Source organism: Tripterygium wilfordii, chromosome 3, assembly GCF_013401445.1.
Source record: "Tripterygium wilfordii isolate XIE 37 chromosome 3, ASM1340144v1, whole genome shotgun sequence".
Classification (NCBI taxonomy): Eukaryota; Viridiplantae; Streptophyta; class Magnoliopsida; order Celastrales; family Celastraceae; genus Tripterygium; species Tripterygium wilfordii.
In genome coordinates, this window is record NC_052234.1 from 8,915,792 (window position 1) to 8,931,026 (window position 15,235).

The window sequence follows — 15,235 nt, forward strand, 5'->3', positions numbered from 1 at the left end:
TTACATTTCAAGTGCCAGCGTTGTCAGAGCCCAGCGTTGTTGATTGATGGGCCTGGACCTCTTATTGGATCAATATAGCCCCTTTCAGTTTCTGACCACTGTACTGGTTGGTTGGCCCACTGGGGCCGCTATTATGAGTCTTTAGACTGTTTTTCTTTCTTTTCTGGCCCACTTGATCCAAATTGGCTTTGTGGGCCTATTTCGGACAATAGCATAAAGCCATAAACCCATTTAGAATCACAGGGGTTTATCCAAACACATTCCTCTCTCTCTTTCCCTGCCCATTCAGATGGCCACATTTTGCCATCACCCGACTCCTCTCAGCTTCAGGACTCCAATTGTTGGCGCGAAGAAGAGCTCCAGAAACGATGCCGCTTTTGAGGAGAAGAAGTCGGTGTTCGTGGACTATGACAAGGGAATCCATGAGGTCTCCACTAGCATCAACGGTTTTGGGAAGGCCGAGATACCCAAGAGGCATCGGCTTCGACACGAGAGCGACCGGTTCCAGAAGGACTGGTCCGTGTCTCAGGTGGTCGAGAAGGTTCTCAAGCTAGGCCACTGGGATGATATCGACGGCTTGTTGAACCGGTGGCTCGGCAGGTTCGCCAGGAAGAATTTCCCGGTTCTCATTAGGGTATGTTACAGATATCTCTTCCTAGTCCTCTCTCTTTCTTAACTATAAATGCGAAAGAGTGGAGGAATGAGCGAGGTGCAGAAACTACTCTGTTGGGAGCTTGAAATTATGGGTTTAATTACATATGTATGTGTAATGTTTAGGCCTACATTATTGAAACGAAAAAATAGACGGAATTGTTGCTATCGAGCAAGTTTCTCTCTTGTTTGTTTGATCAATTTTGAGCTCTTTTGGGTTTTCAATTTTTAGCAGCATTGCCGTAGGATGATCGGTCTTTAGTTTGACTTAGAAACTTGCGTACCTCTCATAATGTACTTAATTGGTCTAATTTTCCACGAAGTTCACTCTGGTGGGTTGACACCTGTCTGTGGTTGCTTCTAGCTTGATCAAAGAAGCTTAGCGGAAATATGAACTCCCTTAAGCAACTTCTTGAGAAATCAGTGTGCATTATGGATTAATTATTTAGACATTGTAAAGAATAATGTGGCAAATGGGGATTGTGACAAGAAAACGAAAGCTGCGATCACATTTCATTGTCTCTAATTCTTTGGTGTAGGAAATTACTCAAAAGGGTTCTATTGAGCACAGCATACGAGTTTTTAATTGGATGAAACAGCAGAAAAACTACTGTGCGAGAACAGATATCTACAACATGATGATCAGGTTGCATGCTCGACATAACCGGACAGATCAAGCCCGCGGCTTGTTTTTTGAGATGCAAGAGTGGAGGTATGCTTATTACTTTTCGATCATTTTACATGGTTAATGCTCATCAAGAGAGAGTGAATCTAATAACTACAATGGGATTACAAGGATGCCATTATTGTGATTTGTGAGCTCATAATTGTTGCAATCCATCTATTGTTTTTGTTGCCAGGTGCAAGCCGAATGTTGAAACTTACAATTCTCTGATTAATGCACATGGTCGAGCTGGTCAATGGCGTTGGGCTATGAATATACTGGAAGACATGCTGCGTTCAGCTGTGTGTATTTGTACTTTTCTTCCTTACTCAATCTTAGTGGTTCTAGCTTGGTGTGCTTCCTTTTTTTGCTAATCACGTTAACTGGTATTTGCAGATGAATTTTTTTTGTGTTGCGTGCAACTTCATCATTGTGGCTTTTATGTAATAACTGTCGTTATGAATTTCTTAGTTCTTTTTTCTGCATGCCTTTTTTTTCTTGGGCAGTATTCCTTTTCTGAAGTAGGTAGGGAATTGTTTATGAATTTTACTTGTCATGGTAGTATTAGATAGTTTCAGTTGATGACACTGATCATTATAAAGTTTTATCTTTAATGGATCACGCACACAAAGGATATAGTTTCGACTTCTCTTTCTCTTATTGGTGCTTTCTTTAAGGTACTTGTATATATAATCTTTTATGGATTTTTTTGTTCTATTTGCACACAATATTTGCTAAGATAGATAGTTTACCACTGTACAAATTGACTTGATGTGCAGAAGACTTCGCAGACCAATTAATAAGGCCCACTGGTACATGCTAATTGACATTCTTTAAAGGAGGGGAAAAAGAAAGGGAAAAAAGGAGAGATAAGAAAATGAAGTTTGATTCTTTATGCTATTAATTTGAAGTCTATTTCCAAATATAGTGGTAATGCAAGGATTTTATCCGTTAATCTTCTACAATCTATGATTTAGTCATTGAAAATTTGTTTGCTGTAGTGCTCTGTGGATAACTGTTAAAAGATTAATTGCAATGAAACTTTGACATGTGGTACTGCAACGAATTTTATATTCTAATATTTTTGTGTTACTGTTACTGGAAACCCAGCCTTTTGGAATTTGAACCTAAAATTGTGTATGCAGATTGCCCCTAGTCGGTCAACATATAACAATTTGATCAATGCTTGTGGATCTACCGGGAATTGGAGAGAAGCCCTTAACGTTTCCAAAAAAATGACAGAAAATGGGGTTGGGCCTGATCTGGTGACTCACAACATTATTTTATCTGCATACAAGACAGGGACTCAATATTCAAAGGCATTGTCTTACTTTGAGCTAATGAAAGGGACAGGCATCCGTCCTGACACAACCACGTACAATATTGTTATTTATTGCTCAGTAAAACTTGGACAATATGGGAAAGCCATTGATATTTTTAACTCCATGAGGGAAAAGAGATCGGAGTGCCGCCCTGACGTTGTAACATTTACAAGCATCATCCATTTGTATTCTGTGAGTGGACAGATTGAAAATTGTAAGGCTGTGTTTCACACAATGCTTGCAGAAGGACTTAAACCTAATATTGTGTCATATAATGCACTAATTGGCGCATATGCTTCACATGGAATGAGTGAAGAGGCACTCTCAGTTTTTAATGAAATAAAACAAAATGGTATGCGCCCTGATGTTGTCTCATATACTTCTCTACTCAATGCTTATGGAAGATCACAGCAACCTGCTAAAGCTAGGGAAGCATTTATCATGATGAGGAAAAACAAATTGAAGCCAAATATTGTTAGCTACAATGCACTGATTGATGCCTATGGATCCAAAGGTTTGTTAGCTGAAGCTGTGGAAGTATTGCGTGAAATGGAGCGATATGGGATTAAGCCAAACATTGTATCAATATGCACCCTCTTGGCTGCCTGTGGCCGCTGTTGTCAGAAGGTGAACATTGAGGCTGTGCTTTACGCAGCGGAGATGCGAGGCATCGAATTGAACACAATAGCATATAATTCAGCTATTGGGAGCTATATAAATATTGGGGAATATGATAAGGCAATATCTCTGTACAGATTGATGAGAAAAAAGAGAGTCAAATCAGATTCTGTTACCTACACTGTCTTGATAAGTGGTTGCTGCAAAATGTCAAAGTACACCGAAGCACTTGAGTTCTTTGCTGATATGATGGATTTGAGGATTCCTTTGACCAAGGAGGTCTACTCATCTGTTATCTGTGCCTACGGCAAGCAGGCAAGTAGATTGTAAGGCATTTCTCTTAATAGTGTATTATAACTCAGTGTACTCATGTTTTTGGTTTTCCTCTTCTTTTTAATACTATTTCAGGGCCAACTAAAAGAAGCAGAATCTGTGTTCAACATGATGAAGATGGAAGGTTGTTGTCCTGATGTTATTACATATACAGCAATGCTACATGCCTATAATGCTGCAGGTGCATTTTTGAACCAATTTTTTGATTAGAGAACGACCAGGGAAAATCATCTTGGGGATGGGGGGATTCAACCCCTACCCTGAGGTTACAGTTCTTGTGATCTTTCTTCTTTAACTATATAATTATGGCTTTAATTTCAGGGGACTGGATAAAAGCCTATACCATTCTTCAAGAAATGGAAGCAAATAATGTCGAACCCGATGCTATGGCATGTTCAGTTCTGATGAGAGCTTTCAATAAAGGAGGCGAACCATCCAAAGTCCTTGTTATGGCGGAGTTCTTAAGAGAAAAAAATATCCCCTTCAGTGATGCCATCTTGTATGAAATGGTGTCAGCCTGCAGCCTGTAAGTATTTTACTTACCTGACTCCTTGAAAGTGTTTGTGCTTTAATGCTTGCTGTATAGGTCTTTGATGCTTAAGATAATCTTTGTAAGAAAGTAATGATTTGAGTTATTGTATTTATTACTATTTCTTTGGGAAAGAGTTGCAATTGTAAGGGTAATTCTGAATTTGAAACGTGTGAAAGCACTCAAAGTTCTTTGTACTTTTCTTTATAGTAGATAACATGTCAATCATGAAATCTTTACTGCAGCTCAGTAATAGTACAGCGTGCTTTAATCTTATTTCCAATTGCTTTCTAGATATGCCTTCTTGTATGGAATAGGTCTTCATTTCTATTTTGTTTTATGTCTATTTGTCTTTCCTTTGATGTTCAAAGGTTTCCTGTTTTTCAGTTAGTTTCTCTCTGTATTCTTATTTGTAAAGAAAGTAACATAGGAACATTGGCTGAAGGTTACGAGACTGGAGAACGATAACTGACCTGATCAAAATAATGGAGCCCTCATTTCCTGTATTTTCGATTGGACTTCTCAATCAGCTTCTTCGTTTTCTTGGGAAAAGTGGGAAGATTGAGTCTATGATAAAGGTTCTGATGTTTCTTCTTACTTAACTTAATGCCATAAGGCTCTCCATAGAGTCCATCTAAGGTTGTTTGCACTTAGAAATTGATATAGGACCTTATTTTCTCGGATATTGTATGAGCAAGCAAATGCATAGCATGTTTTCATGGTTGATCGTGCATTATAATTTGTTTCTCTTGTTATAAATACAGTTGTTTTACAAGATTGTGGAGTCTGGTGCTGAAATAAACTTCAATACTTACTCAGTTTTGTTGAAAAATCTTTTGGCTGTTGGAAACTGGAGAAAATATATTGAGGTAATCATTCTATAAGCTTTATCTCTTAAATAGTGTAGAATTTGAAATAAAAGCAGTAACTAACGTGTTTATGCAGGTATTGCAATGGATGGAGGATGCAGGAATTAAGCCCTCGAATGGAATGTATCGTGATATAATATCCTTTGCACAAAGGAGTGCTGGGGTTCAATATGCTGCTGTAATTCGAGAAAAAGTTGGTAAGCAAATTTTGATTACCTGTCAGGAATTTTTTTTTGCTGATCAACGTTCCTTGGACATGCTTCTTTCTGGAATATATCCCATACAGATGTCCATAAATAAAAGAACATCTCTTTTACATGAAATAACTTAGACCCAAGTATAACATCTCTTTTACTTAAAATAAACTAAGACCCGAGCACAACATCTCTTTTACATGAAATAAACTTAGACCCGAGCACCAAATGTTTTTTTTAAAGGGAACCAAAGCACCAAATGCTTCTGTGGGCCATCTTTATGATTTATATTGGAGTTCTATTCCTAATTCAGTTCATTATTTCTAACTCATTTTGGAATCCAGTTCCAATTTATATTTTTGGGTTGAATTCAATTCATATTTTTCGGTGGGATCCATTTCCAATTCATTATTTACAAATTTTAAATATTTAGGTGGATTCACAATTGAGTTGCATGATGAATGCCATAAGCTTTTGTGGAATGCTATCACATGGCAATACTCAGATTCAAGTCACTTGAGGAAAGCAGTGGGATTTGCCTTTTAAAAGAAAAGGAATTGCATAGTATTTCATATCGAACGGTTCCAATGCAGACGTAAAAAGAGTTTAGAGGTTGAAAGACTATCCAGCTTGAGTTACATAGGATATTTGGTAGGTTAAAATTTAATTTTGAAAACTGATTAAAAATTTGTGTTTTAACTTGTCCTTGCTTAGACTTGATTGAAGAAGCATGCTTTTATCTCAGTTCATAACAGTTTCAGTCTGTAAATAAATATTTCGTGTCTCTGTGCACACAAGCTAATGCAAAATCGACGCACTCGGGAATTTGAAAATTAAAATGGAGGTTGGGGTGGAGGCCCGGTGCCTTTTAGTTTATGGTGCCTTTTAGTTTATAGTTGAAATAAAAGGATCGTGTCTGTGTAGAGTCATTTACTTTTGTAATTTTGGTTTATTAGGGTTTTGACAATAAACTTTTGACAAGGTTCTGAGTTGGGATTACCATTTTGTGTCGCAATGGTTTGGCCGTTTCTTGTTATGGTTAAGCACTTAAGCCACTAATATCTTCTTTTTTTTTATATTATTTATTCCATGCTCCAGTCTGATGATTCATTTCGTAGTTAACGCACGTTCCTCTCATGTCATGAATGCTACAGATTCATTAAGAAGTCAGCCGGGCAGCCAAACATCCATTGTTTGATGTAATAGAGGTATGAGTAAAAGCCACGAGTTCTGGATATGCTAAACGTCTCTCCAGATACATTAATCTCCGCTCTGAGATACTACAGAGATCAAAAGCTTGGCACGTTTCAATGTTGGTAGATGAAATCAGGTATCACTGCTATTTTCAGTTTATCAAAACCACCTGTACCTGTAGCATTAGGAAAGAATAAAGTATAGCTGATTCAAACATGAAACATTGTTGTAGAGGACAATATCTACGCTTTATTGATGCAGGAAAAATTTAGACAACAATAAAGAATAGCAAAATTGGGATTTGGACATATAGATTAGAAGTTAAAGTCTACGCTCTGTAGTATCATCAGCATGAACTATCACAAAGTACGTTGAATTCGGGGAAATTAGGACAGGGTCACAAACAGCTCTCTTTCATAATTTTACCTTTTATTGGGAAAACCTGTTGAGCCAACATATATGCTTTTGCAGGGTCTGATGTTCTTTTGTCATCGGACAAAGCTAGCAGGTGGTGGAATTCTGCCATGATCTTCACACCACCTCAGCCACTCTTTACTCAGGATCCCAATGTTGTCATTGATGCCCGTGGTTTCTGAAGGCGTGAAGTGTTCCTTTTATGGTTACTATGTTCCTCTTTCGTTCTCTCTCTGCTGTTCAGTGCATATATGGTTAGCCCCTCTAGCTACTGCATAGAGACTGTTACAGACTTGCTTGTCCTGTAATTTTTAATGTTTTATGGATATAGATTTTATCTTTTGCTTTGTATAAAGAAGAAAAGAAAGGATGATAGGAGGTGAAAGGCAAACAGGACAGCTTGTGACGTTTGAAATTGAGTCTTATTTGATGATGGTGATTACTAATTTGCCATGAACACCATCATGGTTTTTCACTTTACAAAGAAAATAAGAAGGGAAGACGGGTAAAGATAGAAAACGACGTCGTATGGGGGACGGAATAAGACCAACATCACACATGGGCCACATGATGGCCCATGTCTCGGTCTATCAGTGACACACTTTCAAACCTCACGAATTTACACTCATACCCTCCACCGAATCCTAGCCGTTAGGCTCGTTACGACCCTTTCTATCCTTGAATGGCTCCACAACTCTCAGTCATTTTGTAAAAACCTTGAGGTCTTTTAAGTCAATTCGCTCCTGTCACTAGGCCGCTTCCCCTCCACAGTGAACTGAAATCGGAGAAACGACATTACTCTTTTTTGGCAAGGGTTGGGAATCGAATTTGGGTACACCACCAAGGTGGTGGGTTGTTGGCAGAAACCACATTACTACTACGCTTCTATCTGCGTTTTTTGAGCTTCAATTTTCTTCTATTGAGTTTCGGTACGGACCATTTGAGGATGGCGGCGTCTTCTTCGTCGGATCTTGGGATGAAGCCGGAAGTTGGCAGTGGCGGTGGAGGTGGGGGAGAGAGCTCGGAGGCGATGGTAGCTAATGACCAGCTGTTGCTGTACAGGGGTTTGAAGAAAGCGAAGAAAGAGAGGGGTTGTACTGCCAAAGAGCGCATCAGCAAGATGCCTCCCTGTACCGCCGGCAAGCGCAGCTCCATCTACCGTGGCGTAACCAGGTGATCATTGTATAAACATGGAGCAATCAAGTGTTTTCGATCAATATCTAGTTAATCCTGTCATTCAACTGGTCATCCGCTGGTTTTATGCTAGTTTTTCTAGAATTAGTGAAGTTGAAAAAAATGTTAAATAGTCAACGCTGAGATGGGGATTTCTAGTTTTCTGGTTGTCGGCATGGTTTATTATAATTTTCTCAAATATAAAATTCATAAATGATAAACTTGTTTGTGGAAATAAATTTTCCGCATTGCGATCAGTGATCATCTTCACTTCTAGCTCGTTTGGATGATAACTAAAGTTCCTCACTTGTTTCATATGGATCATGCCATGGTAGTCCTTCTGGGTTCTTAATCTAGAACAGGAGTAGCAAATTTTCTCATTTAAGCTCTGTAACTGATTCCATTGTAATAAATTTGAGGATCCCAGGCTAATGCATTTCTGATCTCAATGTTAACAAAACTGCAGGCATAGATGGACTGGTCGTTATGAAGCTCACCTTTGGGATAAAAGTACATGGAACCAGAATCAGAACAAGAAAGGAAAGCAAGGTATTTCTCCCAGTCTTTTTCTTAATTTATATATAGTTTACATGCTACTGTGAACGAATAACAAGGAACTGGAGGTGTGTTGTGTTAACTGAAATTAATGTGATTTTCTTGTGCATGTTATGGTTGCTGCACATCCCACTACGCCAGTATACTTGGGTAAGTTGGTCATTTGTGAATCATCTATTTTCTTTGGCAATGCTAGTTCTCTCTATTACTTCATTCCTATATACGAGGGTCTGAATACATATTTTTACAGGGGCATATGATGATGAAGAGGCTGCAGCTAGAGTTTATGATCTTGCTGCCTTAAAATATTGGGGTCCCGGGACAGTCATCAACTTTCCTGTGAGACAATCACTTACTTAACATTTGGACCTTGTAGGATACACTTATCGATGTAATGTATAAATGTTGTATTTCTTATTGAGGAAAACTAAAGCATTTTGGCAGCCAAAGGCATCCTCCTCCCCAGCCCCCTGCTGCCCATTGCGGCACTACATTGATCGCTTATCTTTCGATATATGTTCTAAATGTAATATTTGTGACCTGCAGGTTACTGATTATACAAGAGATCTTGAAGAAATGCAGAATGTCTCAAGAGAGGATTACCTTGCATCTCTTCGAAGGTATGCATGTAATCTGAAGATGTGTACTTAAGTATGAAAAATGTTCTGTTGCTTATTGCATTCTCTCCGTGCAGAAAAAGTAGTGGTTTCTCAAGGGGTCTTTCCAAATACCGTGGGCTTTCAAGGTATGTTATTGTATGAACACATTCCAACCATAACATTGCAATCCAAGTTACAGAGGATTGGTACAATATTTTTGTTTCTCTAGTCGGGAAGTTTTGGGTTGAAGTGGTATCTTTTTCATTGTTTTACACGTGCATATCCATTAAGGATTTTTAAATATTTCTGGGCGTCTTAAATCCATTTACTCACCTTCAACAATCCGAGAGGATTGCTGGTTGGCAGAATTTATCCCCACCATGGGAACATTGTACTTCGCTCTCTAGTATTTATATTGCTGCTTTCCTTATACTGTGTTGTTTCTCCTACTTAGATGTGTGAAGTAGTTTACATTTTTGTTTTTGGATTGTTTCTGATTTTATAATCTTTATCACAAGTAGCAGATGGGATACATCTTTTGGTCGTATGGCTGGATCTGAATATTTCAACAACATCCATTATGGTTAGTTTCCCCTCGTATTTTTGTTTCTATATCCAAAGATCCTTTTTTTCTGAAAGCTGATGATTCATATTTGGAAGAATTGGCACTAGTCTCATGAACCGCAAAATTCCCACTTGAATCATCTCTAATGAACTGATTCTAACAATTGAATAGTTCCGAGGTGGCCTGTGGCCTGGCACCTCATCATCCTGACCCTAGATCATGGTCCAAAAAAACTATTGAATTATTCTTTAATCTTTCTCCAAAAGGTGCAGGTGATGATACAACAGAAGGTGAATATGTTGGCAGTTTTTGCATTGATAAAAAGATTGATTTAACAAGTTACATCAAATGGTGGGCCTCCAACAAATCTTGTCAAGCAGAATCTACATCAAAGTCCTCAGGAGAAACAAAACATGGTTGTGATGAAGATATTGATAGTGAACTTAAAATATCAGAATGGGGAGTTCAGTCTACCGAGCCATACCAGATGCCTCATTTGGGCATGTCTGTTGAAGGGAAAAGGCATAAAGGTTCCACGGTCTCTGCCTTGAGCACTTTGTCTCGGTCAGCTGCTTTCAAGAGCTTGCAAGATAAAGCATCAAATAAGCAAGACAAAACTGATGAGAATGAAAACAAGAATACTGTCAACAAAATGGACTATGGAAAGGCAATTGAAAAATCCACAATGCAAGATGCTGGCAACGAGAGACTTGGACGTGCATTAGGAATGGGTGAGGGATTGTCTCACCAGAGAAATGTGTATCAATTGACTCCTTTCTTGTCAGCTCCACTTCTGACCACGTATAATACACTTGATCCCTTGGTAGATCCCAACATCCTTTGGGCGTCCCTTGTTCTGGTTCCACCAGCTGGACTTTCTCGTAATCCTGAGGTCTGTTAATTCTCTATCAGAACTTTTTTTTCCAGAAATAATTAAACAAATGAAATCTTCTAAAATATGCTGGCAGATGATGGTTTAAGTTCACAATCCACTGGACATGTTTTTAGTTTTTAGTTGCTTTGTGTCTTTCTAAAGTAAATGTTACCATGCAACTAGTCTTAGTCCCACCAACTTAGGCTTTCGAAGTTTTACCATCCAAACAAGGTGTTTATGCACAGGTGAACTACCCTATCCTTTTCCAACAAATATAACCCCGTAACAATCTGAAATTTTACATTGCAGGTTATGAAGACAGAAACTAGTTCAACTTATACTTTTTTCCAGCCAGAGGAATGATAGCGTACACCTTGTTTGGATGACTTTAGATTATGTTTCTATTGAATCTCATGATTGTGAGTGGTGTGGTTGGCTTCTTGGGCAATGGAGGGCAATCACATAGATGGTATAAGAAAAATATAGGTTTCTTTGTAAGCTGGACAAGTTGATGGAATACAATTGATACCTCTGCATTATGACATATCTCATACAATTGATCTCATGAGTTTGCATTACAGAAGACAGTGCTAGCCTAAAATGGAATGTTGCTGTCATGATATTCTAAGAGTTTATCTGCATATGCAGCAGATCATCTTTGCCCAAAAGAAACAAACTGTTCTACTGGAAGCGCCCATGCAATAAGCTTAATAGATAGGAAAATTAAGAAGAACAAAATGAACTCAAGAAGTAAAAACAAATAAATAAAGAAGGTTTCAGAGAGCTAATAGACAATAAATACTTCAGGATGCAAAGATAACAAAGACATTATTAACACTTGGTTTGGGATGGTGGGGTGGGTGGGCCATGGGTGGATTTGGCTGAACCTCACTGGGAAACTCCCTGAACCCAATGTATAACTGTGAATTGTCTCCGTTTCGTCTTTAGGTTCTTATAAATTTATGCAACTTTTTTGCATGTTATTAAATATATTTTTTGAAACAGAATAGGAGAATTCAAACCCTGATCATCAAAATAATACACATCATCTTTGCTACTCCAACTAGTACCTTGAGTGTGTGCATGCTATTAATATATATGTGGATGAGTGAGATGACAAGTGCATCACATTGCTTTTAAGCCTACATATTTCAAATCTAAACATAAACCATTATTTTACACCATACCCTTCAACTCTGATGTGACAATTCATATATATATATATAGAATATTCTTTTATGCACATTTAAATTGCTTAAAATAATGAGTTTCATTTATCATTTCACTTATTCATATTTAGGACAGACCCTAACCCAAAGCAATCAAAACTACTGCTTTGGGCACCTTGGGGGCACCATAATCCCTAAAAAAAATTATATATTTGTTTTTGATAAAAAAAAAAAACGAAAGAAGTAAACAACTGAAAAAGCCACAAAATGACAAGCAAATTTTTTTAACATGGGACCCACAAAGTCAGAATGTGCAAAACAAGTAACACAATTTTTTCAATTTTTCTACGTCATTTCTTTCTTCGAGACTCGGAAACAAGGACTCTGACAGTCTCTTTCTCTCTTCTTGTATCCCACATCGAAGTAAAACGAGGCTTCGGTATGACTTGTTCCATATAAAACCAACAAAGCCCGAATGCTTCACGGGCCCTAAATATAGAAGAAAAAAATCGTAGAAGGGCAATAATTTACTGTGCAACTTTGGGCATCAAATTGGCTAGGGTCGGTCTTATCCATACTCTAAAAAGTATCATACTTTTAAAAAGTGATGTTTTTAAGATTGGTATTTTAAGTGTGCATAGAAATATCTCAAAAAAGTATGCAATGTTAAATTCTCATCCCACGAGTATTTGAAGACCTCACAATCACATGAGATGGTCGGCGGTCGGTCAAATTAAGCGCCTAACCCATAGTATAAGTAAGAATGTTTGTGGGGTTTGTGTGGCCCCTAATCCTTTTCTATGCTCTTTAATCTTGCCCTGATAATGACTTCAAGCCACCATGCTTTGTCCCAAAGTGATTAAAGCCCCCACTTGTGATTAGGACAATAATCATTCAAATTCAACTCATTTTATTATATATTATTAAAAAGTTTTGGTGATTTTTTTTCCTTCTTACATATGGTAATATGGCTCCAAATTGATTAATTAGTACTAATACTTATCATCCCAACTTGATTTTGTTGGGATGATAATGGGTCCCACAATAGTGATGCTCTAGATAATGTTTGATTTTGTTGTCTGTGGAACTAACCCAATCTTGCCCAAGTTCAATAAGCCGCGCCAAGGTTCTTGGGAACTTAAATTTACATGATGCGAGAGGTTCAAGAAGATCCAAATTAGTGTCTCTCTAAATTTTTTTGGATTATCTATTAGTTATACATTCGGAAGGATAAGAAATAACACTAAAAATTAAAAATTTATAAAATATAATAAGTAATATTTGTCATATGTCTTATTGTTTCAATTATAAACATGATTTTTTACAACAATCGGGGTCTAAATTGAAAATTCAGGAGGATCGTTTACATAAATCACTATATAATTAGGGTATAATTTTTTTTTTGAGGGAGTCAGCTGACCTCACCACACCGTGGCTTCACCACTGGATATTACAATAGATGAAATTAATGTTAACAAATTAAAATTGATTAGTTATGATGATTAAATTTAAAGAAAGCTAGGGTTAATTGTTTTCAAGAAATATGTTTTTATAGTCACATAAATCTCGTATCATTATTTTTTAAATAGGGGGTTTGAGGAGGGGAGAATTCGAATCCATAATCGGATGGGTGGATGATCATTTAAATACAATGTGATTTCCGTTCAATTAATTGCTCATTTGCATAAATCTCGTACCATTAACTCTTCTCGCGGTTACAACTTGCACGTTTGGTAGTTAGTGCGAATTTTCCAATCTCCTAATTCTGTCCAATGAAACGTCAAAAAGAGAGAAACAAGAAAGAGAGAATCTGCAACGGTGCACAGCTCCATATGGCTTCAATATAAGGAAACTGTCTTCGTTTCCTTCCGTCTCGTCGCCACCTCCACCTCTGCCACTTTCCTTTCTTTTCTCTCTGAATTCGCTTTCTATCGGTAGGGTTTTGGAGCCGATTGGAATTCTGCGCTTCCAGAGGAGAAGAGATGGGGACTGCACGGAGGCAGTTGAAAGCTATGCTTCGGAAGAACTGGCTTCTCAAAATTCGTCATCCTTTTGTTACTCTCGCCGAGGTTTGCTCTCTGTTTCTCTTCTCGAGCTATGGCGCTAGCCAGTGAGCGGGCGGGGTTACTTAATTTGGTGGCTGTATCTTAATGGAGAGTTGAATTCTAAACTTTTGGCACTTGCTTTTTGGATTAGGACTCTTGTTAGACTGTTTGATTACTTTTGAATTTCTGATTTTTTCTTGTTGTTTTCTCTTCGATGTATCTCGTATTTACTCACTGATCATTAGGAACTACTGTTCAGTCTTTGTTTTATTAATTGTTTGTTTTTATATTTATTTTAATTTTGTAACTGAAATTGGCTTAATATTGTGGTTTCTTCTATTTGGGAATTAGTAATAGAAATTAAGAACATTTATTAGCATTGTTCTCAGATATCCAATTTCGCTGGTGTTTCTAGTTTATAGTGTTTTTTTCCGTCACTTGTCATGTAAAATCGATTTTTAAGTTTTGTATCTAGATATTTTAGAATCCTTGTCAAATAGAGGAAAAGAAAAAGAACAGATAATGACATGTTCTTTTATTTGTTGCAGATTTTGCTTCCTACAATTGTAATGTTGTTGTTGATAGCTGTTAGGACACAAGTTGATACACAAATTCACCCAGCTCAACCGTAAGTTAATTGAAAACCTTTGCTATGTTTTCATGTTTCTTATGTGACACACTCTCTTTGGTTACTGAGAAAGCAGGGAACAAAAGAACAGGAAGAAATGGTAGACTTGTAGTCTTAAATATTGTGTCTTGCATTTATAAAATTTTCGAGGTACCCACAATGGCGTTAATTGTTTGATGTTGGTTTCCTAAGCTCACTGGCTGAGAAACATTAAATTATCTTGAAAAACCAATTGCTTTCTTAAATTTGAAAGAATTTATGGCTTTTGGCTTATCATTTTAAGTGATGCTGACTTTTGAAGTCCAGGTATATACAAAAAGATAAGTTTGTGGAAGTGGGAAAAGGCATATCTCCTAATTTTCAACAAGTTTTAGAATTATTGTTGGCCAAGAGAGAGTATTTGGCATTTGCTCCTGATACAGAAGAAACACGGATGATGATCGATTTGATGTCTATAAAATTTCCTTTACTGAAGGTAACTGTTTTTTTTTTTTTTTTAAATTTTAAATATCTTTTATTGTTTGTGTATAAGTATTGTTTCCTATTCTTTAGTTACATGCCACTTTGTGGTTTATATTATCTGTCTTGGTGACCAACATTTTATTATTGAAAGAAAGCATTAGGTGTCTTGATGGCTAACATTTTCAAAGAAAGCATAGGGAGTGACAAAAGAAAGGGGACAATAGTATGTTTTTTGCTCTTGCCATTGTATGATAATTTGGAAGAAGAACAACATTAGATCTTTTGACAATCTTGAAGTGGATATAACTCGGCACTTAGATTAACATTCTTAGATTTTGAGTTTTCAATCCTTCAATTATAGCATTGTTAATTTGGTA

At 37.2% G+C, this 15,235-nt stretch overlaps 3 protein-coding genes across 7 annotated transcripts in view; all 3 read left to right on the forward strand.

Annotated features, from left to right (window-relative positions):
• The first annotated feature begins 248 nt into the window (after nucleotides 1-248).
• Nucleotides 249-7,203, forward strand: LOC119992449 (pentatricopeptide repeat-containing protein At2g41720). Of its 2 annotated transcripts, XM_038839139.1 has the most exons (13): nucleotides 249-634; nucleotides 1,191-1,363; nucleotides 1,512-1,617; nucleotides 2,461-3,570; nucleotides 3,664-3,769; nucleotides 3,910-4,114; nucleotides 4,563-4,695; nucleotides 4,882-4,986; nucleotides 5,063-5,183; nucleotides 5,614-5,831; nucleotides 6,335-6,510; nucleotides 6,636-6,740; nucleotides 6,846-7,203. In XM_038839139.1, the coding sequence occupies exons 1-10, from the start codon at nucleotides 290-292 to the stop codon at nucleotides 5,724-5,726; spliced, it is 2,517 nt and encodes an 838-aa protein (XP_038695067.1). In that variant the 5' UTR covers nucleotides 249-289; the 3' UTR covers nucleotides 5,727-5,831; nucleotides 6,335-6,510; nucleotides 6,636-6,740; nucleotides 6,846-7,203. The 2 variants fall into 2 exon arrangements, with proteins under 2 accessions (XP_038695067.1, XP_038695077.1); XM_038839149.1 differs by lacking the exons at nucleotides 5,614-5,831; nucleotides 6,636-6,740.
• A 154-nt stretch (nucleotides 7,204-7,357) lies between these two features.
• Nucleotides 7,358-11,098, forward strand: LOC119992461 (AP2-like ethylene-responsive transcription factor At2g41710). The gene is made up of 9 exons (XM_038839161.1): nucleotides 7,358-7,961; nucleotides 8,428-8,510; nucleotides 8,658-8,666; nucleotides 8,767-8,855; nucleotides 9,063-9,136; nucleotides 9,211-9,261; nucleotides 9,637-9,698; nucleotides 9,947-10,572; nucleotides 10,864-11,098. Exons 1-9 carry the CDS (start codon nucleotides 7,735-7,737, stop codon nucleotides 10,915-10,917), a joined length of 1,275 nt encoding a protein of 424 aa, XP_038695089.1. The 5' UTR covers nucleotides 7,358-7,734; the 3' UTR covers nucleotides 10,918-11,098.
• Nucleotides 11,099-13,487: 2,389 nt separating this feature from the next.
• The window catches only part of LOC119985128 (ABC transporter A family member 1), a 42,979-nt gene continuing 41,231 nt past the window's right edge, over nucleotides 13,488-15,235 (forward strand). For 2 of the 4 annotated variants that reach the window (XM_038829319.1, XM_038829309.1), the window contains exons 1-3: nucleotides 13,488-13,792; nucleotides 14,317-14,396; nucleotides 14,703-14,871. In XM_038829319.1, the coding sequence (XP_038685247.1) occupies nucleotides 13,706-13,792; nucleotides 14,317-14,396; nucleotides 14,703-14,871 (336 nt within the window). In that variant the 5' untranslated portion in view covers nucleotides 13,488-13,705. Of the gene's footprint in view, nucleotides 13,793-14,316; nucleotides 14,397-14,697; nucleotides 14,872-15,235 lie in introns of all 4 variants that reach the window. The other 2 variants (XM_038829327.1, XM_038829334.1) reach the window with 1 other exon arrangement.

Bases quoted from the DNA above. Each gene is read 5' to 3' on its own strand.
- LOC119992449 (XM_038839139.1), top strand. From the start codon at position 290: ATGGCCACATTTTGCCATCACCCGACTCCTCTCAGCTTCAGGACTCCA. The intron at 3,571-3,663 runs GCAAGTAGATTG...ATACTATTTCAG, and splicing joins TCTGTGCCTACGGCAAGCAG to GGCCAACTAAAAGAAGCAGA. The intron at 4,115-4,562 runs GTAAGTATTTTA...CATTGGCTGAAG, and splicing joins ATGGTGTCAGCCTGCAGCCT to GTTACGAGACTGGAGAACGA.
- LOC119992461 (XM_038839161.1), top strand. From the start codon at position 7,735: ATGGCGGCGTCTTCTTCGTCGGATCTTGGGATGAAGCCGGAAGTTGGC. The intron at 9,262-9,636 runs GTATGTTATTGT...TATCACAAGTAG, and splicing joins AAATACCGTGGGCTTTCAAG to CAGATGGGATACATCTTTTG. The intron at 10,573-10,863 runs GTCTGTTAATTC...TTTACATTGCAG, and splicing joins GACTTTCTCGTAATCCTGAG to GTTATGAAGACAGAAACTAG.